At 40.5% G+C, this 23,595-nt stretch overlaps 1 protein-coding gene across 2 annotated transcripts in view; it reads left to right on the top strand.

Moving 5' to 3' along the window:
- Positions 1–324: 324 nt before the first annotated feature.
- The window catches only part of WWC3 (WWC family member 3), a 59,818-nt gene continuing 36,547 nt past the window's right edge, over positions 325–23,595 (top strand). For both annotated transcript variants that reach the window (XM_060273486.1, XM_060273487.1), the window contains exons 1-3: positions 325–869; positions 18,996–19,105; positions 19,731–19,934. In XM_060273486.1, coding sequence (XP_060129469.1) covers positions 601–869; positions 18,996–19,105; positions 19,731–19,934 — 583 coding nt within the window. In that variant the 5' untranslated portion in view covers positions 325–600. The remainder of the gene's footprint in view (positions 870–18,995; positions 19,106–19,730; positions 19,935–23,595) is intronic.

Genomic DNA, 23,595 nt, shown 5'->3' on the forward strand with positions numbered 1-23,595 from the left:
GCCAATTAATTCCCCCTTTTTCTCCCTCACGAGGGAGCAGCTCTGCTGCTGCCGCCGCGCCAGAGAAGAGGCGACGGGGCGGAGCGGGAGGCGGAGGGAGCTAGCTGGGTTTTTTTTTTATTTCCCCCCTGCCCGAGTGGAGAAAGATGGCGGGGGCAGGCGCCGGCGGGATGGAGCTCAGGGAGCCGACGGGGCTGCGAGGCTGAGCTGCTGGAGAGGAGGCCGCTCTCGGGGGCTGCTGGGAGGCCGAGAGGGAGGAAGGAAGGGCGGGAATTTCGCGGTGGCGGCGCTCTCGCTTTTCCTCGGGCCAGAGGAGGCGGCGGCGGCGGCGGCGGCAGCGGCGGCTGGGCTCGTCCCGGGGCCCAACCAGGGGTGTGGAGGCGGGAAAGCGAGAGGATGAAGAGCCCGGCGCGGTGGCGCTGCTGCTGCTGCAACCCGGGGAGCGGCCCCAGTTGTGTCCCACGAGGCCGGGCCGCTCGCTAGTCCGTGCTGGAGGCGGCGCAGGGCGGCCCAGGCGCCGCGGCCGGAGAGCAGCTGCTGGAAGGGGAGCGCTTGCCGCCCAGGCTCCGGCCCGGGAGCGGCAGGAGTGGCGGCAGGGCCATGCCGTGGCTGAGCGGAGGGCGGCGGCGGCGCCAGCAACAACAGCCACCACAGCAGCAGCCGCCACCGCCGCAGCAACAGGCTCCTGCCGCTATGGGGCAAGGGATGGGGCAGCCGGCTGCCGGAGGCGTCGTCGGGCCGCCGCGTGGCCGGGAGAACTCGGAGCTGCCTTTGCCCGCCGGTTGGGAGGAGGCCAGGGACTACGACGGGCGCGTCTTCTACATCGACCACAACACCCGGCAGACGTCGTGGATCGACCCCCGGGACAGGTCAGGAAGGGCGAGGAGGCCCCTTTTCCTCCCTCCGAAACGAGGCTCCCTTTAGCAACATCCCTGCCGTGTCCTGGGACGGCCTTTGCTTGAAGGCGGCGGGGCCTGCAGAAATGGTCGTCGGAAGGGAAGGGACGGGAAGGGAAAGTCCAGGCTCCGGGAAAGAGCATCTCGAGGGGGCCTTGCGATTTTAACTCGGAGCGAGGGCCATCCCCCTTTCACGCTCTTTCCCCGAGTCGCCTTCCTTCCCCAAGGATTGCAAGTTTAGGGATGGACCGTTCCCGGTTCTGGGGATACACCGCAACTCCATTTTGTCCCGTGTCATTTTTTTGGGAAGGGAGGCTGGCGAGAATAGTATCGAGCGCGCCTCATTGTTCTCACTCACAGGAGACACTGGGGGGGGGGTGCATTTTCTCCTTCGCAATGCCGTGAAGCCAGGACTGTTTTCTTTCCTTCTCCCTTCAGTATCTTGTTTTAGCAGATTGTGGCTTGAATTCCTATACCTCTGATAACAGCAACGGATTCTGACCTCTAAATCTTTTTTTTTCTGGGTGGGAAGGTTCCCAACAATAAATAAGTAAGCAGGCAGGACTTAGCAGTATCTCAGCTTTGCATGGGTAACGTGTTATTAGGTTGTTTTACTTAATAAGAGTAGAAAATCCCCCCTGCCCCCAATAATGCTTAGGTGTTGTGTTCTGGAGCTAAAATCTAAAACAACAACGGTATTGCAACAGTTCATTCTGGCTCTATTCTGTGACATTTTGTTTCTTTTAGAGGTTATGGCAAATGCAGCATTTTTAAGGCATACCATCTTGTATTCTGACATTAATAAGTATTGTTACTAAAATTGCTTTGGGACCATTCAGTATCCTGATGTGCCTTTGTATATGAAGCTTTGTATATGAAGCTTTAATCATCAAAAAGCAGAAGGGTTGTTTGGCTCCCTCTCTATACAGTAATAGAAAGCTGTCAGCTTCTTTTGCTGAAAACAAAACAAAACTTTCCAAACATCTAACATTAAAAGCAAAGGTTGTGTTGGTGCATAAGAAAAAACTCCAGAGTCTAGAGTTACATACCGCAGTACCTTTAATAAGAACAACCAAAACGGTCACAAACGTGACTTTTAGGAAACTTTGAACAAGTTTTTAAAATGTTATTTCTAAGTCTGAAATCCTATGCATTGTACAGTAACTTGAAAGTTTAGTAGGCCTAACTGCTGATAAAATATGCCTGAAATTGAACTGATAATAGTATTTAAACTTAGGCACTATTAGTACCAGTGACAAAAGAAGCTAAACACACCCACCCTCTTAACAGTTGTCAGTGATTTCATGTAGTGAGTTTACTTGTCAAAAAGCTGCAGGTCTTTTTTTTTGTCTAGAGCCAGCGTGGTTGAATGGATAAAACATTGAAACTGAGTCTTGAAGACTGGAGCTCAAACTGCATTTCAGCTGAAGACTTGGGATGAATTGTAATCACTTATTTTCCTATGTCTACAAATTAGAAAATAGTAACACTTTGTACAGTTGCATGATTGAGATGATGTTGTATTAAGTTGCTTTACACATGGGAAGTGCTACAGAAAACATGTTGTTACTTACTATGCCTTTGAAAACATTATGACTAGAATACTGTGGTGGATGCAAGAATGCAAAGTTTATTTTTATAGCTTTTGACATTGATCCCTGTGCACACATGTTCAAAATTTCATTCATATTTATTTGTTTGTTTTATTACACTTCAAGGGCAGCAAACATCAAAGAAACAATACAGTACAATCAAAATTAAAATAATCATAGTCATGTTTGGAAGCTTACTTAAATGCTGCCAAAGCATTTATGAATTAATGTACTGTCAAGCATTTTGTTTTTTGTGTTTTGTTTTAAAGATCTTGCTCCTGTTTGTGACTATTGTACAGTATGCTGGTGCTAAAAGGAAAACAGAACAAGCAATATCTTCTGGCAGAACTCCTTAACTGTCAGCAGGATTTCCCATGACGGCATGTGGGCTAGGGCTAAGACTATGATTCCTGTGGTGTATGCAGGCAGAGTTTCTATTTTATCATATGCTTTTATTGATCTTACTAAACTAATTATAACCATGTTTGCCTAGATAGATCAAGGGAAAGAAATATTTGGAAAAAAAGTCAGGAAAAGACTTGTTTCAGAAGGAAGCTAGCTATAATATGCTTTTCATGATCTATTTGAGAAATACTTGCAGAGATAATTCGCCTGCCTTCTTTTGAGATGCATACTACTGATTAGGGGTGCTGTCAAAATTTGCTCCAGGCTGGTTTTGTAAACTAACTTCTGGATTTTTTAAACGGCCATCTCAATGGACAGGCAAAATTCCATGACACAAACACACATGGATGGGGGGGGGCAGGTGTTCTGGTTACCTTACTCCTAGCCTCCACTAGCCCTCCCCTCCCTTCCCAATTCTTAATCTTAAACAGGAATATTGGTGAAGAGCAGAGAGAAGGAAGTTCCCCCACCCACTTTTTCTGTCATCTTGATGCTCCACTGTAGCACGTAAGGACTAAAGTAGTGCTGCATTTCAGAACTTAATAAAAGTATTAGCAAGGGCTGCTGCAGTGGTCCCAAGTGCTATTGCTTTTTCAATTCCAGTTCCTAGCACACTGCATGTCAGGACTGAAAAAATTAAGGAGAGTTCACCTGTAGCTAATATCAAGTTACGGAAAGCTCAGAGTGGGTTGTCCTGAAGTATTCTACCTGCCATCATTGGCAAACAGGGAATTCTGTTTTGTTGCATGTCTTTTTACATCTCCATGATTCTGTCTTCAGTTCGGCCTCTTTTGATCTTCCTGAGCACCTTCTGAATGTTTTCCTACTGGGAAGCTCTTGCTCTCCTTTTCATCACTTCATTGGAGTTCTTCAGGAAAGTATTCTTGGCCCTCTCCACTTCGCTCTGCATTTATGAGGAGTGGTGCGCCTACAAGCTGGGCCAGGCCATAAAGCAGTTTGATGAATTCTGCCAACCCAGTGAGTTCAGTCACGGTTTCTTGTCTGCGATCTGAGTCTCCATCACAGCACAGATCTCAGATGAGAAGTTCAAACCTTTCCACTCCGCCCAGTGCAACGGTTAAGAAATTGCTCTGTTGTAGCACAGGGCTGAGAGGAGACATTGCAGTATCTCTTCTCAACCTATCACTGTAGTAGGGGTTGCATGTGTGCACCTGTGTGTAATTATGAGAAAGAGTCCATATGACTCTTGGAAGGTTGGCTGAGTTTTTGAATGCATCCCTCTGGCTGAAAAGTGTGAGCTGCCCCTTGCTGCATGCGCTGCCTGAGTGGCCTGCCCACATCCTGTGATTTTCAGTACCACCTACACGCTGATGACACTTCTACTGCTTTGCCCCCAAGCTTTCTCCCTTCCCCAAGTTTCATATCTCCAGCTGCCTCTAATATTTCCACCTAGACATATTTCTGCTTTGTTGTCATTTTCCAAGCACTTCTTTCCTTTGCTCATTTTACTTACCCATTGAAATATTGAGCAGGCATGTAGCAGAAACTTTTTCTTTGACTGCTTCCTGTGCTTCCCACATCTAGTCCATTGACAAACTATGGTGTGTTTCCCGTTATAAAAACATGACTGTTGCTGCTTGATTCAGCAAAAACAAACAAACAAACAACAACAACCCTCTGGGCCTCACCCTGGTCATATCTTTCCTTGATTACTACATAATTTCCTCCTCTGGTTTACCGTTCTCTCACCTGGGTTTACTGCTTTTCCAGCAACTTGCTGCCAAAGCATTCACCTCTGTTGCTGCCAGAATCATTCACTACTTCTTTATAATGCCGCTCCTTAAATCCTTACACTGACTTCCTGTCCATTCCTGAATCCTGTTCAAGCTTCTTGTCCTTGCGTTTAAAACCATGTAGGCCTTGCCTTCTTTATCTCTCTAGTTTTCGTATACATTTCTATCTGTGCCCCTTAGCTTGACCACCTTTTACTCCCCTCAGCCATCTAAAGTTCTTCACAGATGATGTTTTTACTGTTTTATGCATGGAACTGTCTTCCAGGGTGCCAATGTACTTACTTCTCCTTCAAACCTATCCTCTTCTTTTCATTGAAGCTGTTGGTACAACCCACTGGTCTCCATATGTTGTTATAACTAAATCTGAATAACTGCAATACTGGTAATTAAGTTATTTTCTTGTTAACCCCCTGCCTCTGCTGTTGTTTGTTTGTTTGTTTTATACTCGGCCCATCTGGATGGGTTTCCCCAACCACTCTGGGCGGCTTACAGCACGTAAGAAATTGTAAAACATTAGACATTAAAAATTTCCGGATACAGAGTTGCCTTCAGATGTCTTCTAAAAGTCAAATACGCTAGTTGTTTATTTCCTTGACATCTGATGGGAGGGTGTTCCACAGGGTGGGCGCCACTACCAAGAAGTCCCTCTGCCTCTTTCCTTATAACCTCACTTCTTGGATTGAGCGAACTGTCAGAAGGCCCTTGGAGCTGGACCTCAATGTCTGGGCAGAACGATGGGAGTGGAGACGCTCCTTCAGGTATAGTGGACCGAGACCGTTTAGGGCTTTAAAGGTCAGCACCAACACTGAATTGTGCTCGGAAACGTACTGGGAGCTAATGTAGGTCTTTCAGGATCAGTGTTATATGGTCTTGACAGCCATTCCCAGTCACCAGTCTAGCTGCCACATTCTGGATTAGTTGTAGTTTCTGAGTCACCTTCAAAGGTAGCCCCACATAGAGCGCATTGCAGTAGTACAAGCGGGAGATAACCAGAGCATGCACCACTCTGGCGAGACAGTCTGCGAGCAGGTAGGGTCTCAGCCTGCGTGGGTAGACAGCTGCCCTGGACACAGAACTGATCTACACCTCCATGTACAGCTGTGAGTCCAAAATGATTCCCAGGCTGCACACCTGGCCCTTCAGGGGCACAGTTACTCCATTCAGGACCAGGGAGTCCTCTACACCCACCTTCCTCCAAAACAGTACTTCTGCCTTTTCAGGATTCAACCTCAATCTGTTAGCCACCATCCATTCTCCAACTGCCTCCAGACACTCACACAGGACATTCACTGCCTTCACTGTTCTGATTTAAAAGAGAGGTAGAGCTGGGTATCGCCCGCATACTGATGAACACCCAGCCCAACCCCCCTGCTAATCTCTCCCAGTGGCTTCATATACTGTAGATGTTAAAAAGCATGGGATGGCGATGGAGCTGTGAGGCACCCCACAAGTGAGAGCCTAGGGGCCTGAACACTCATCCCCCCAACACCACTTTCTGGACACGGCCCAGGAGGAAGGAGCAGAACCACTGAATAACAGTGACCCCAGCTCCCAGCCCTTCTAGCCGGTCCAGAAGGATGTCGTGGTCAATGGTGTCGAAGGCCACTGAGAGATCTAGCAGAACTAGGAAACAGCTCTCACCCTTGTCCCTAGCTCGCTGGAGATCATCAACCAGCACGACCAAGGCAGATCATCAACCAGCACATCCTCCAGGCAGGTTGAGTCTGGGCCCCACCCCCTAGGCCAGGTGGAAAGGGCCTTGCAGGGAGTGGTCTTCAGCACTCATTTCCATCGCTTTAATCTGTAGACTGCTTTTTGTAAATTGCTTGATCGTGTGACCCTAATTCTTTTTAAAATGCCATGTGGCACTATACATTTGTCACCTTATTATATATATAGATTAAATTTTAACAGGCGCTTACTTTAATCAGATTACATCTGTTCTTGTTTGATTTTTTTTTAAAGGAAAGCTGAGTATGTTGTCCTTTAGAAACTAGTCATAAACATTTTATCTACATTTCCAAGAAAGAATGTTTGTGAGTATTATGCATTCCTATGAAAGAAGAAATATCTGTGTGTTTCCCTATACTGAATTGTGTTTTCATAACTGGAGAGCTTGAATATCAGCCAAAACTACTTTACTAGAAATACGCATGGAATGTTAAGTAAACCCATGAAATGTTGTGCTTTTGTTTTTTACAAAACAGTAAAAAAATTTTGCAGCTTCTTTTTGTATTAATAATGAACGAAGGGCACTAGCCAAATTTTTGAATAATTTTATTTTTTCAACACAAACTTCGTTATCATGTTTTCCATGTTTAGCTCTAATAAACAGATCTATGGGCAGGATTCAAAGAGCTACTTTGGGCATCTTCAGTGGGACATTTTGTTTTGAAAAGCAGGTCTTGCTATATCACTGCTTTGCTGAAAATCCTTGTGGTTTCAAAAACAGTTTGCCCTGTGGCATAAGGAACCGGCATTTGAGAAGCGTAATATAAAATTTGTTTGGATGTATAGACGGCATTGCAAGCTGTTTTTTTAAAAAACAATTCTTTCAAATTGCTTCTAACATAATATAAATACTCTACCAACCCAGGAGCTAAATCAGGGGTAAAGAACAGCAATGGGCTCCCTTAGCTCCTGACAACAGGCAGCTCATTTTCTTTTGCCACCTGACCTGTGCTCAAAGTAAAAATGAAGTTCAAAGCAAAATGTTTATTTGCGGGCATGGCTTGGGCTGCCTCCCGCAGTTTGGTCAAACTCATGTTTGTAGCTTCGAGAACACTGTCCAACCATCTCATCCTCTGTCGTAACACACATTAAATAATTGAAGGTTGCACCAAAATTCAGATGAAAATGAGAACCGTTTTCCTTCTTTGCAAACTGAATGAAGTTGTTAGATGATGGCTTAGTGAAACTAGTACAGTGGTACCTCTACTTACGAATAACTCTACTTACAAATATTTCTACTTACGAATGGAGCTCCGTCTGCCATCTTTGATGCGGTTTAGATAGGATTTTTTCTACTTACGAATTTTTAGATAGGGTTGCTTCTACTTAAGAATTTTTTCTCCCAATGCATTCCTATGGGATTCTACTTACAATTTTTTTTTACTTATGAATGTGCGTTCGGAACGCATTAAATTCGTAAGTAGAGGTACCACTGTATTGTATTTAAGCACCTGCTTAATTTGTAGCTGGTACAGCTCTGCTGTACAGAGCTATGGGCTTGGAAACCTCAGAAGCTTCTCTTAAAACTTGTGAAGTGTGAAAGTCTCTCAATGATAAAAACAACCTTAATCAGTAATACTTTTAATAGGCAAAATATGTATAGTTTTCAACTAAATAAATACATGAGCAGAATGACTTTGCTTGCACTTTTTATTTCCTCTCCTTCCAAATTTGCCCCCCCCCAACTGTCCCCAAATATGCTTCGTATTTAGGGGGCATGCAGGAGGATGAGAGGGGGAAGGAGTCCAAGTGAATGTCATTCTGCTTGCACCACTTAACACATTGTGTACCCAATGTGGACCTTCCGGATCTCCACTCGCACCTCCCTGACTATTGATAATGCTGATTGTAGTGTAGTCCAATACATCTGGAGGGCACCTTGTTGGCTACCCTGGTCTAGTATGCTAGTGCATGGAACAGGAGTTTTATTTCTCTCCTAATTGAGATTGTTGGGATGAAGAAAACTTGGAGAATGCAGGGCACCAGGAGTGGAGTGTTTGACAGGACTGTGAACTCAGTTCTAGTACAGTGGTATCTTCGGTTGCAGCAGGATCCATTCCGAAGCTCCGGTCGGATCCCAAGATTTCCGCAACTGGAGGTGCCTGTTTTACGCATGCGCACGGCGCAATAGAGCGCTTTTGTGTGTGCGCACATGGCGAAACCCAGAAAAATACTTCTGGGTTTACTGTGTGCGTATCCTGAAGGATAAGTAACAATAGGTGCACATAAGTTGAGGTACCACTGTAATGAAAACAAATTTCTGAGTTAAGTGTGTGCTTAGAGGCACTCTGTTCCATAATGCCGAGAACACTGTCCCTTTTACACTTGTTTCTGGTTAGTTTATCCTGGGGTTCTAGTAAAACGTAGAAGATCCTGCCAGTGTGCCCATCTCTGCTTAAGAGGATGGGGAAAGAGATGGTGATATATGCCAATTTAATACAGCTGTGGATTAGATGATGAAGAATATTTTGCACAATTCTGACTCCCTTTAAGTCTCATTCTTGTATATCCAAACTGTTTTGCAATGGAAATCATTCTTATTCTGGACTCCCTTTGTGCTAGGACACACTTCTCAAATTCTCATATGCCATTCAGGCACGAAACTGGTTAGGGAACTTGTTGTGAAAGTGGTGATTAGTTTGATATGAATTACTTTATCTGTCATTCTGAATTTCACTTGCTACAACATCGGTGAGCTTACAAAAACTGGTATGCAGTATTTTTTCTCCAGTTCTAAGGATTTCATTTGCAGATTGACTAGAGTTCTAATGCTCTAGCTAGATGACTTTTAAACTTAATTTTAAAAACTATTTAGTACAATAGACCTACTTCAGTTTCACCATCAAATAATGTGTTTCTGTGATTCCTGTTCCTTCTTTTTTAAATAGTATACTTATGTAGACTTACGTAGCAATCGGGCCAAAAAACAACAAATAATAGTATCTTGAAATAGTACCCAGATTTCAAAAAGCAAATAAAATGACATTTTTAGCTCTTTTAAAAAATCATTCTCCTTGGCGAATTCTCTTTGTACATGCTCCTTTTCTTTCACTGTTTTTTGAAACAGAGTTTTCTTAGCATTCAGGTTGTACACACAGCAGAGCACACTATTGAGCTTTTTTTCCTGCTGTGTGTAGAACTTTTTAATGTGGGACAGAGACTGAAGACAAGAATCTCTGTCCCTTTTCATACTGAACTGAGTAGGGCCTACTCATGTAGCCATTTATATAACCAGAATCCAGTAAATTTTCCCGTGTGCTGGCAAGAGGGGAGGAAGATTGCGTAAGCCTGAGATGTATCTCTGCCTTGGCATGTGTACAAGCTAGACATCAAAGATTTGTGTAAACTTGTCTGAATATTAAATGCAAATTAAAAAATAAATAGGCTTTGATTTTGCTTGAATGTTTAGGTTACATGCTTCAATCTTTGATTATCTATTTTTGTTAAAATTCACATCAAGCTGTTCATTTACCTATGCCATGAGCACATAGTGGGTTTACAAAATACTAAAAGGCCTTGAGACTGCAATATTTTTTCATATAGAATAGAATAGATACTTTATTATCATTGTACATAGTACAACAAAATTGAATGGTTTATAAATGTTTCAGAGAATTTATAGACGTACGGTATGGTCAAAGTTCATGTATAGAAAACTGCAGTGAAGATGAGCCATTATTAAGCAGAAGGATGTTTTTAAGTTGAGAATCAATCGCAGAGCATCTACAGTTCTGGTCTGGAAAATATGTGTCTGCCCGTGGAAACGCATTTATTTTGCTTTTCCACGAATAAACCTTTCAAAATGCAGGATTGTAAATTTGTAGCTTAAATATTCTTTAAGTATGCATAAATGTATATTTAAAATACACTCTTGGACTTGAAAAAGCTCTGTGGTGTCTATTTTTGGTGGAGACGGAAAAATTAATGAAAATATTTTTAAAATGTCTTATGTTTATCACTATTTTTATTATTATCTATGATGCCAGCATGACTCCCAGCTATTTATAATGAATCCAACTATATATATATTTTACACACATACATCAGAGAAATTGTAGTGCTCATAATATGGCAGGATTTCCATTTTTGTTCTACTTACACTGAAACAGCTTTTTGCTACGCTAATTTTGAATATCAAAACCAATTGCTTAGTAATTGAATATATTATTAAGAAGAGCCTAGGCAAGTGTTTTATCTGTAGATTCATGTTAATTTTTTATTGAACAAAGAGCACTATTCCATATTGGAGGGTTTTCCCGCCTTCCCCTTGCTGTATTTTTCTTTAGCAGGACAGATTTGTTCTTTCTGGTATTCAGGTAAAGGTACTATATGTAAAAGAAAGTCCAATACAGCATTTATAAGTTGTGGAATGAAAGGTATGCTTGCTCTAGTTCCTTCAGGAAGAGTAGCAGACTACTTTCCATGTATCGGACAGCTATATACATACTGTTTCCATTTCCAAATCAAAATATTTCTCCTTCAGTTGGTGCCTTGGCAGTGGTGAGGAACCTTTTTCAGCCTCATAGGCTGCATGCCAGTGGTGGGTGGGACCAGAAGCAAAAGTAGAGGAGCAATGAATGTGACTTTTACCTTTGCACAGAGGTTTCTATATACACACATCCACCTCCTCCCCACATACGTAACTCTTCTTCATCCAGGCAAGCAAGAGGCATCACAGTTGAATGGCTTATTCCAGCAAGGAAGAAACATTCAAAGGTGGGAGCAGGGCAAGGCAGGTGAGGATGTGCGGCCTGAGCAGAGTCCCCTAGGTTTGAGGTCCTCAGCGCCTATCTTAGAGTGTACTTGTACACTGGAAAAAAGTACTTTTAGTGAGGTAGTTAAATAGTTGTGGCAGGCATTTTGATCCTGAGCTAAGCTTTTTATTGCTAGGCATAATCACAAGCATTCTCTACATCAGCAGAAGTCATAGCTTGCACAGATAAGACACTTTGTACTTCTGAGGATGGCAGATGCTTGTAAGTCTGCCTGGATAAATGAATTGCTGCAAACTATGAGCAACCCAAAATTATTGACAACCAGAGGCTAGTGGATATCTATCTACAATAGCTGCATGGCTTGGGCCAGGGACCTTGTGATGTCGAACAACACTGGGTCTGGGACAGAACCCTGTGGCAGCCCACTTGTCACTTCTTTCCAGGATGACAAGGAACCATTGGTGAGCATTCTTAGGGTTTGATCAGTCAACCAGTTACAAATGCACCAAATAATAACACCGTCTAGCCCACATTTTACCAGCTTCTACACAAGAATATCATGAGGGACTTAATTGAAAGCCTTACTGAAGTTAAGATACATCACATCCACAGCATTCCCCTGATCCACTAATAAAAAGTCTGGCATGACTTGTTTTTGAGAAACCCGTGCTGACTCTTAGTAATCACAGCGTCCTTTTCTAATTGCTTACATACCAACCAATTAATTAGGTGTTTTGATACGAACAGCTTTCTCCAACTCTGTCGTTATAGACAAAAAGGCACTGTCTTTATACCTAACATTCCTAGCTGCATATGCCGCATATAGTTAAGAGAAGCTGGTAAAGTGGAACAGTATTAAATTTATATTTTTTGTATGATGTATTGGTAAACTTCGCAAAAGGATTTTAATTCTGAAACTAAATGTTCTGTGTCTATGGATTTTATAGCTGATATGACATAAAAACATGTTGGTATAAGGGTGTTGCCAGTTAAAATATCCAGCTGTTACAACACTTCCAGACTGGCATCCAATTTTAGTACACCCAGAAAATAATTATGCAAATAGGAGTACTTGACCAGATTTTAGATGTGGTGTGCTCAGTGGATATTTTTTTGCATGCATTTGTCTTGGTATGGAAACTTGAAATATTATTGCTACCATTTGAAAGAGACTATGACATAATGCTTGATGAAACATTTGATATAAAGTGCTATGCATAGTATTTATTTCATTTGCTGGTCTTTTGTACCTTTTGGTTAAGAAGAAATTTAATGTTTCTAAACCTGCAGATTTACCTTGTCAAACTATCAATTTTAAGATTTCTGTATAATGAGTCACAAAATGATTACTATACTGTAGTGAGGTTTTTGTAGCTGTGCCATTCTTAACAAAATGTATCAAATCTGAAAAAAATATTGTATCCCTGAAATATATTTGTGTTTAGTTCCAGTTAGCATAAAATTTTTCATATCTTCTCACAGTGATGGAACCTTTGCAAGGGCCATTTTAGGGTGTGGGTATTATTTCTATGTTGTACCACCTCAATTGTTTGATAGCATTGCTAGCTTGAACAAGAGCATGAGCTTTATAGCTAGCAGTTTCTAGAGAGGTACACAGTAAGCTAGGATGCCACCCATCAAATGGTTTACCAAATTCATTAGTTCAAATTGAAGTACAAATTGCAGTGTTCAAATATCCCCAAGTGCCAGGAACGTTTTGTGTCTGATGCAGGCCCAATTGCGACCACGTGAAGATCTCTGGATGCCAGGTTGGAGACTGATATCTCCACCTGGCTGGCCCCTCTCCAGCTTTCTTGAGCAGGTAAGCAGAGGAGCTTATTTATTGCATCTCGGACCCAGGGCCATGGCCTACTATGTGGCCAGGTTGTCTGGGAAGATTAGCATTGGCACACACCATCTTAATATCACACTGTCTTTACCTCTGACCTATCCTTTGTCTTCCAAAACTTCCAAGACAGCTGAAGGCCACCCTGTATTGGGACGTTTTTAATGTTTGATGTTTTATTATGTTTTTATGTGTTGGAAGCTACCCAGAGTGGCTGGGGCAACCCAGCCAGATGGGTGGGGTGTTGTTGTTGTTGCTGCTGCTGCTGTTGCTGTTGTAGTAGTAGTAGTATCATCCACCCCCCTTTTCTTCAAGGTGGGTGGCTGTTGCTGTTGCTGTTGCTGTATCATCCACCCCCCTTTTCTTCAAGGAGTACCTGGCTCACCCCACTCCTTAATTAATCCCTACAACAATCCTGCATAGTAGGTTAAGAGGCTGTGGGTTTCTTGATGGAGTGGCAAGTTGAACCCGAATCTCCCGGGTCCCAGTCCGATGCCCTAACCACTATACCACATTGGCTTCTGCTATAGGGGAGCTATATAAATTAAGTAGGCAGTTTACATAGTTGCTGGAAGGAGTTTTCTGTAGGTTGAGCATTCTCAGTGAATTACTTCTATGTGGGATACGCTAAAGAGATTTAAGTTCTTTCATTTATCATTCTTCCAGCAATGTACAGCTCACAGAAAAATGCCAACAAGCACCTGATTTCTAAGGACAAATTTTGTTTGTTGGTAATCACTATTGAAGAGAGTTCTTGGTACTGATCCTATTTAAAATACAAACATAGGAAGGTGATATACTGACTAAACATTTCTGAAGTTTGGAAACTACAAGGGAAATAATCAGAGGAAATGGAAATATCTATTTTAAACTTAATGATACTTGGATTGAGGGGGAGAGTAGAGCTGGCGGTGGGGGAACAGATTGGAACTGTGGCTAATATTGGATCCTATGAAAATAACTTCTCTCTGCAGAAGTATTATGGTTAGTCGTAAATTACCACTTAGAATAATAGAATCATAGAATTTTAAGGTTGGAAGGGATCACCAGGGTCATCTAGCCCAATTCCCTGCAAAGCAGGAGTCTTTTGACCAATATGGGGCTCAGACCCACAGTCTAGAGGTTAAAAGTCTCATGCTCTACTGACTGACCTGTGTTGATGCTCCCTAGCGTAGGTTTTTCAATGGATTTCATTTTCAGCAATGTTCTCTGTGATAATGTAAATACATTATTGTGATGGTATAATTCATTGAGGAATGTAGTTCCTAGTGGTTGACAACATTTTCATATATTTAAGAAGAATAATGTAGAATGCTGGAAAAGTAAACCTTTCCCCCCCCCTCATGTGTTGCCAATGGAGAAAAGTAGATGAACTTGGCATTATGATTTCTTTTTATTTTCCTTCTTTAAAAAAAGCAATATTAAAGTTTTGAGCCCTTATAGTTACAGATAATGCCTGCTCCCCATTTCAGAAGCCAGAAGTGAGTTCACTAGGATTTCCAAAGGATGGGATTCTTGAGCTCACAGGCCAGCTTTGCAAATTACAAGATTTACTAGCCCGCATTTTTTTAAATGGACCCAGTGCTACTCCATACCATCTGTTGAACAATTATTAACTTGTATGAGATGATTAGGCTTGTGACTATTTTCAGACTGAGCAGAAGAAGCTGAATATTTTATTGAAACAAAAAATTGCAGGCAGGCTTCTTTTTCATAGTTAATACATGTTTTAGAATTCAACTTTTAATGGTGCAGAACTAAGATTACTTTTATATAGATTTATTTTAAGCACACAATTTGCCCAAGGTTAGATATTTTGAAGTTCCATTGATTTTAGTGGGAAAGGTAAGAACATGTAACTTCTCTTTTAACTTTGAGCTTTAAAACATTTAATTTTGGTTGGATTATTTATTCAGTACAGTATACAGAAAATAAACTAAAAATCATTGTGTAGCTAATGTCCGAATAAAACCATTTACAGTATTTATTTTTGGTATCCATAGCTAGTAAAACTTGAATCTTTAGAATCTAGACTAGTGTTGCTCACTAGTCAAGCTGTTAAGATGTGTGCATTGTTATATTTAAAATATGATTTATAGTCCTGTTGTTCATCACAGATAGTTAACTTTATTTGTGGAATAACTGTATGTGATGCTTGTTACCAAAACATTAGATAATTCATTAGATAATATCTGATGGGTGATAATATCTGATAATATTCATTAGATAATATCTTGTGAAGTGTGCATGCACACGAAAGCTCATACCAAAATAAAAACTTAGTGCTACTTTAAGGTGCTACTGAAGGAATTTTTTTATTTTGTTTCGACTCAGACCAACACGGATACCTACCTGTAATTAGATAATTCAAACATTGTCTGCAATATTGTCAAAAGTTCTTAATACTGAAGAAGTAGTTCTGTTCTGCACTACTTACATAAATTGGAATTCTAATAGAGATATACATTGCTAGTTTTGTTTAATACTTGCCTACACAAGAACATTTACAACTGTGTTAAAAATGAAAGAAAAATAGGCTTTGTGTCAAGTGAAACATATGTTAATTTCATACAGTACGCAACATAAATAGCTGCTTTTTTTCAGCTGGCATGGTTCATGGTAGGCACATTCAGTAAAGCAGCTAGTTGGAGACCAACAAATGTGCACTAGTCCCATTCATGAATGTGCCTAGATACATACCGTATGTGAAGCCCCATTGTGGCTTACATGGTGGGTGTTGCAAGTTGATGGTGTTGATTGGGAACAGTGGAGATCCATCACAAGCCATTAACAATGATCGAGACAATAAGCCACAGGTGCTTCCATTATGTGTTTAGCATTGTAAGATCCTCCTTTGGAAGGAAGGTGGAATAATGTGTACAGGTAGAACAATGCATATTTATGTAGTAACAGCTGGCCGGATTCTTTGGAAAACAATATTGTGCCTAAAACAGAGGCATAGCTTGACTCTGGCTTTCCCCTTAAGTCTGGAATGTATTGGAATGTATTGCCAGACAGGCTGTAGCTGCACAGTAAGCAGCTCTTCCTGTGAATAACTTTACTCCTTGTTTCCCTCTTCTGATAGTGTAGCTGCCAAGTTCACAAAAGAGAATGTTTCAAAAATGTCAGACAAAGACTTATAAAATCAGAAGCCTAACATTTTGTCATTGTGATTTATGCATACCTTTATATGGACAGTAAATGTGCTGCAACCAATAATTCATCCAATGCAAATGCTGTTGGGCAATTTGCTTATTAAATATTTGAGCTAGTACGTAACCTATGCTTAATAACAGAAAAGGTTTGCCTTTTAGTTCTTCCAGAAGCAAATGTAGTGTTAATAGTGATGCATCTTCAGTCTCACATTGTTTTTTAAAGATAGGTGTATTCTTTTGTGTATTTGTTAGAATTTTATTAGTGAAGACATGTCAAAAACTGTTGCCTTTCTTGGCATTATCAAGAGATAATCTTGATAAACAGCCTGCACGCGCTTGTCACTCTGGAGCCTCTTAATTAAACACTTCTCAAAATACTTTTTAAAACTGATGTAGCAAATCTTTTGTCTGTCTGTGTGCAAGAGAGATCTGCAGGTTGCTTCATTAGCTCACAGTGGCATCTCTGCACAGGGCCAATTATTCTCTCAATGAGAGCGAGCATTTGTGGTGAGTGTGCTGACTTGGTAATTTAGAATAAGAGTTGAGTTGCTAGTACTGTATTTGGTTAAAGGATTTTCCATGCAGATTCTGCAATATTCTTTAGGCTTTTCTTGCTGCTCAGCTGGAATGCTAAGCAGTGTGGTGAAGGCTGGCTGTGTCTGAACTCGATACGAAACCACGGACAGAGAACTTGTGACTCTTTGGGTGTTGCTGGGCTCTCAGGTGTCAATAGCCTAAGCCCCATGGCCAGCAGACAGAGATGGCAGGGACTGTAGTCAGCAATTTATGGAAGGTGACAGGTTTTCCAACAGCATGATTTGCATGAGCCTCACCTGATCTCATTGTCCCCTGTGCTCCTCTGTGGAGGGTGGTTTGGGTTCTTTTGCTCCTGTTTTTGCCTAACCACAGCTTATCATCCAAATTAACAAGCTGTAGTTAACTTTATTTTTTTTATAAAAAAAATCAAGTTGAAATCATGGTTTTAAATTTAATATTAACACAGTGAACAGAGAGCTGACTGGAGAAAGGAAAGAGAGTGGAAACAGGAAAGAGTCTTATCAGGTCAGTCAGTAAAGTATTGAGTAGGGTAGAGATGTAGTGAGTGACTTGCCAAATAATACAAGAGCAGAAATCTAGTCCATAGTGGAGACCTGGCAAAGCTATAAGAGACTTATTGGGTTTCTTTGAAGTCTGACTCTGAACCAAACAATACACAGACACCCCACGCACCTGGGGTAGAATTAGGCAGTACTGTATTCCTTGCAGCCGTGAGTACTGGTGAATCCTAGACACTCCCGAGTTAGTGGGAAAACATGATTGGGAAGTTGAAAACAAAATACTGTAAAATCAATTACCATAACGCAGGAACTTTGAAACACTGTAATGCTTTCTTGTGAACAGTAGGTTCAAGAAAGATTTCTCACTTAGAAAGGAAGAGCTGAAATCATTGTTTAGAGCAGGAATGGGGGACCTGTGACCATCCAGCATGTGGCAGGTTGCTGGATCCCCCATCCCTGATGTAGAGCAACAGAGACTGGTATCATGACAAATAAACCAATATTCCTACCTTTGTTGTAATTGTCAGGGTGGGAGGGAAGCTTGCTAATTCTCCCCAAGCCTTTGACAATATATGTGAGTCAATTTTAAATATGAAAATATGCAATTGGAAATGTTCTTGCTGTTTTTATTAGAAAAGTAAAAAGTTTCTAGTTGTTAGATATGTCTTCTTTTAGCTTGAAACTGTAAAACATGCAAGCATTTCCTGCAAAAATGTATGACGGGGGTCCCCAAACTTACCTGGCTTCAGGCCGGTTCCTCCGGCGCCCATTGCGCGGAGGGCAGGGGAACGCACTCCCATACGTGCACGCACTCGCTTTTTCTGGCATGGCATGGCGCCGGAAATGGCTTCTGCGCATGTGCAGACATCATTTCTGGTGCACTTCCGGGTTGGCGCGGCACCAGAAATAGCTTGTGCGCGTGCGTATGGGAGCGCGTTCCCATGCCCTCCGGCCCGCGCGTGCGCACAAGCTATTTCTGCCCCGCCGACCCGGAGATGGGCAACCGCACCGCAGCGCGCCAGTAAGAGCAGGCGGTGGCAGGGGTCATCGGGGGTCGCACAATTGGCTTGTGCGGGCCGCATCCGGCCCCTGGGCCGTAGTTTGGGGATCCCTGATGTATGATGTCAAAATGCTTGAACACTGTTGATAAATCATACCTGTCCATAGCCATTGTTACAGATATAACTCTGCATGTAGGCTCAAGTTGATGTATGTTGTAGCTTTTGATAATGTGGAATTAGGGTATTTTACAAATGATTGCATTTCTTATAAAAAATCTTTAATGTCAGTAAATGTTTCACTTCTAGATTATAAAAGAAAATAAACTCACTTTCTTGTGCATTGATATTTCTAAAACAAAAAACAAACAAACCATATACTAGGCTCAATTTGTAATAGCAATGAATTTCAGTACAGTCCTTTTTGTTAGAGGAAAAACCTGTAGGGTTACGTACCACAATAATTAAACTGTTAAGCTTAGAATGCAAAAAGAAAATCTTGCCTCTCTTGTTCTACAAGATATCTTCCAATATCCACCTCTTGAAATAGTACATGCTTCATCCAACCAGTACTAGCTTCAGTGTTCAAAGTATTGGTGCAGGAATGAGGAACCTGTGGCTTTCCTGGTGTTGCTGGACAACAACTCCCATTATTCTCGTCTATTGGCCAAGTTGGTTGTGACTAATGAAAGCTGGATTCCAACATCAACAGGAGATGCACAGGTTCCCCATCCTTGCTCTCTAAGGCTTTCCCCAAATTATCTATAACTTCTATAGGTGACTGTAGTGTCACTTAGCTGAATGCTTCGCTTTGAATGCATTTCCATTTTTTATGCTATTTCTAGGATTACGAAGCCATTGACATTTGCTGACTGTGTTGGCGATGAACTGCCTTTAGGATGGGAAACTGTTTATGATCAACAGATTGGTGTTTATTACATGGACCATATCAATCGTAAGTAAAATGATTTTTTTTTTAAAAAAAAATGCTTTGGAACTAATGCAGTTAATTTTTTTAATGCACCCATAAGCCTAAATGAATGCACATAAGTAATTTCTATAGAAATGTATTTAGGAACACTGTATTGGGTAAGGCTAAAACATAATGAAACAGTTCTGACAACATGAAATATGTTAATGGCTCTCATGAGCTCAGGTTATCTTTGTGTAATTTGATGTAAAGTTTCTGAGATAAGGTAGCTGCATTTGACTGAGGTGTGACAGTGGAATAAGATTGACAACCTTTATAAACACAACTGCTTGGATCTCCTTTCATGGCTCAGTATAACTTCATTTCTTCTGCAGTTATTTGAAAACAAGAGTGGACGTTTCTGACCTCTTGCAAACTTGCTAGAGAAGGTGCAAGGAAGAGGCTCATGTACATATTGCTAAAATGTGGTTTTTCCATTGTATCCAAATCAGGCAGTTGATTTTATTACATATTTTAGAAATAACTGTCTTCAAATTAGAAGTTATTATAGATGTGGAAGCCTGCCAATTTTGTAGGTTGCAAATTGGTGTGTATGATGATTATGTATTTTGCCCCTTTACAAATCGGAACACTTTTTTTTCCTCGTCAGAACTCACACAGATTGAGGACCCAAGAGAGCAGTGGAGAAGAGAGCAGGAGCGCATGTTGAAGGAATATTTAATTGTTGCCCAGGAAGCACTTAATGCCAAAAAAGAAATCTACCAAATTAAGCAGCAGCGTTTTGAGCTAGCACAAGAAGAGTATCAGCAGCTGCATAAAATGTGTGAGGATGACAGTCGCTCTTATGCCAGCTGTAAGTTTACCTTTAATCTCCAAATGGTTCATATATGAATTCTGGGCTTCAATGTATTTCTCCCTAGCTGGATTAAGAACTTCATGTGCAAATGCTTCCTGAACTGCAGCAGTAACGCCTCCTTGATTCAATGATCTCTTAACCAGGGATCAGCAAACTTTGTCAGCCGGGGGCCGGTCCACTGTCTCTCAGACCTTGTTGGGGGGGGGCAGACTATATTTTGAAAAAAAATAATGACCGAATTCCTATGCCCCACAAATAACCCAGAGATGCATTTTAAATAAAAGCACACATTCTACTCATGTAAAAACACCAGGCAGGCCCCACAAATAACCCAGAGATGCATTTTAAATAAAAGGACACATTCTACTCATGTAAAAACACGCTGATTCCCAGACTGTCTGCGGGCCGGATTTAGAAGGCGATTGGGCCGGATTCGGCCCCCAGGCTTTAGGTTGCCTACCATGAGTCAAAAGTTTGCTGACCCCTGTATTAACCATCCAGGTTTCCCTTTGCAGGGAAGGGCAGGATCCAAAAGTAAAAATACAATAAAAAATTATGACAGAAAACTAATAATTTTGTTTCCATGCAGAATCTTCAAAAATTAAGGGCCTAACTCGATTCTGTGTACAGATATGTAGAACGATATCTAGCAGGGTTTTTTTGTTTTTGTTTTTTTAAAAAGAAAAGCTGCTTCAGAAGGCTACTATTGGGAACATTTGCTTTTATTAGTATTGCCTTTAAATAATTCATTGATTTATTATTTTTTGAAAGCTGTCTTAGTCAAGCCAGTTTTACACTGCAGGCTAAGTTGAAGTTTCTGAGCTTTATTAAGAAATCATCTTACATGTGGAAAATTTGAGAAACATGATATAATGCTGTTATTTGTTCATCCTGTCTGTGGAATTCAGAATATGATGGCGCTACTTAAATTATAAGAGGTTCGGATCAAAACCAGTCAAGTCATGTTAGGTTCCATGAAATAGTGTGAAAAGTTAGCAATACCTAACTTAACTATCATTGATTCAATAGGCACTAAATGCAACTAACTTGCTCCAGATCCAATCCAGTGATGAATTTGCATCATGCAACTTTGTGTGGCATGAAAAGCTTGATTTGTATATTGTTGAGGCAGAGAATATTTGCAAAATGAATTGTTTATATCTTCAGTGTGGCTTTCGTTTTTATTTTGTTTAATATCAGCCCTCCAAAAATGGCATTGCAACTTTTTCTCTAAACGCTTAGGGATTTTAAATAGCAGGTAGTGCTCTGTTGGGTGAGTGCTGCTGTTAAGCTAAAAAAACCCTAGTATGTTTTGATCTCCCACTTGTGTGTCTGTGAATTAGGGCATCAGAGTATTTAATAAAGAGAAAACTTCTATTACAAGTTTAAACTTCAACTGTGCTGGCAAACAACATTTTATCCATAATCTAAAAGGTCAGGAATTCAAGTTTCACACTAGGGCTGTGATCCAGAGGGTCCTTTTGTATGTGTGATAGCAGTGCAGGGTATGAGTATTCTGCCTGGTGAAAATTAAAAGAGAAAATCCTACAAATTTAAAGCAGCTCAGTGATCAGTAGTATTTTCATTTTAAATTATCACTCATGGCACACACCTTTTGAAAAATCTAACAGAACTTTTATAATTCTTTAACAAAGGTTTTAAACTTTGTGCAGTACACATCTCTTGTGAGACGTACATGACACCAAACATGTCAGAAATAGAATCAGGAAAAACAATTTAGTAGTAATTGATGCTTTACAGTATGAGTCATTCTGTTTTATTAAAAAAAAAATCCCCATAGTTTTCAGAACTCACAGTAGTTTTAAAAAGCTTGATTTTCTTTAGCTATTGAAGCTTACAAATACATATTTTAATGTTTGTTTGGCATACATATTAGAGAACCAAGGCCTGTATTTTTCTTCATTAATTTGATTCTTGAGCCCAGGAAAATACATTGCTTGTAACAGAAAGGTTTAAACAGAAATGGCTTCCTTGCTTTTTCTTAAAATATGTATATTTCAAATGTGTAAAATGCTAATTTTCACTTCTGGAAATGCTAATAGAGAAGGTGATTTTCCTTGATTGTTATTTTAATAAGCTGTTTAACATACATATGCTCTTTTCAGAACCATGTACAATTGAATGTAATATAGGCTTGCATTAATTTTATTTCTAAAGACTAAATTCTACTATTTGCACTGGAATAAAGTAGTTGTGAAAAGCTTGCTAATTACATTTTACCAATATGCCAAATGGCATTGGATAGAATCTTAAAAGTGTTTAAAATACTTTCCTCTTTCATACATACTGTAACAACTATATTGGTTGTTCTGTTAGGTGGGACAGCGACAGTCCTTCCTGTTCTTAGTTGTATCTCATAGGGGAGATATTAATCAGTCTAAATCTTTAAATTAAATTTATAATTTGTGCTATGAAAACAAATTTTATACACCTGTTGCAGTGTTTGATTTGTAGGAACAGAAGTATTGCAGTTCATCCAGCAATGAAGGTTTTTCAGGTAGAAGAACAGTCAAAATGCGTATAATACGAATTATGTGTGCAGATATCAATGAGATAAAATAGTTTCCTTGGCCCATTTCTTTAATTGACATGCTCCCTAGTTTGTTTGGGTGAGCCCAGGTTTAGTGTTAATTCAGGAGCAGTTCATATGGCTATTTAGAAGATGGATTTCATTGCAAAGTGACTTCTTCCCTTAATATTCATGTGGTAAAGCTGCTATGTGTTTATTATTATTATTATTATTATTATTATTATTATTATTATTATTACTACTACTACTACCTACTACTATTTGCATTGCCTACTTGTCCTGTGCTATAAGGTGCCAGGGTGGGTCACAACAATGTGAAAGTACAGTATCAAAATCATTTAAAGCCTTTTGCAATAAAAATATGGTGTGTCCTAAAAATAAATTCCAACACACATCAAATGCATTCATATTATAAAATTACAAGTACTGTGTCCTCTAAACTCAGAATGTTGGATCCAGCAACATAGAAGCAACATTCCACTCCCCCCGCCCCACTCCAAAATGGCTCCAATGGATTTCCTAACCTCTTGGAGTAGATTTTGAGAGGATGTTGCAGGGAAGAGGGAGGGTAGTTTCCATTGTTCAAGTGGAATTCTTCTTTGTGAGTAGAATCCATAAGTTCTATCTGATAGTGCTGAACCACTCATCAGAAACTAATTCAATTTATATCACTCAGTATAACAAAAATCTCTTAGCACAGCTTACATAAAAACAACCACGCCATGTAAAATTTCCTATAAACAGAATAAATATGATACTGTATAGCAGAAATAAAGCGGAGCCATGTACAAAACAGAATTGAAAAGCTAGTCATATGTTGTACTTTATTTATGAAGTTTTTCCAGAGCACTCTCAATGTGGATTTTTTTAAAAAGTGACACAGTACTCCTCGCGAATCCCTAAGGTGGGTTGTGGCAAACGATAACATTGTAGTATGCCTGTGGTGAATTCTGCTCATTATAAAAGTGCATACACAAAAACTACTATATATTACCAAAATAGGAATTTAATTCAAGCTTGAATGTAATTTGCTGTCAGACTATCATAGAATTGTAGAGGGCGGACTCTGATGATCAACTAGTGCCTTAGATACAGTATTAAAATACG

The sequence above is a fragment of the Zootoca vivipara genome, chromosome 4 (genome assembly GCF_963506605.1).
Source record: "Zootoca vivipara chromosome 4, rZooViv1.1, whole genome shotgun sequence".
NCBI classification, from domain to species: Eukaryota; Metazoa; Chordata; class Lepidosauria; order Squamata; family Lacertidae; genus Zootoca; species Zootoca vivipara.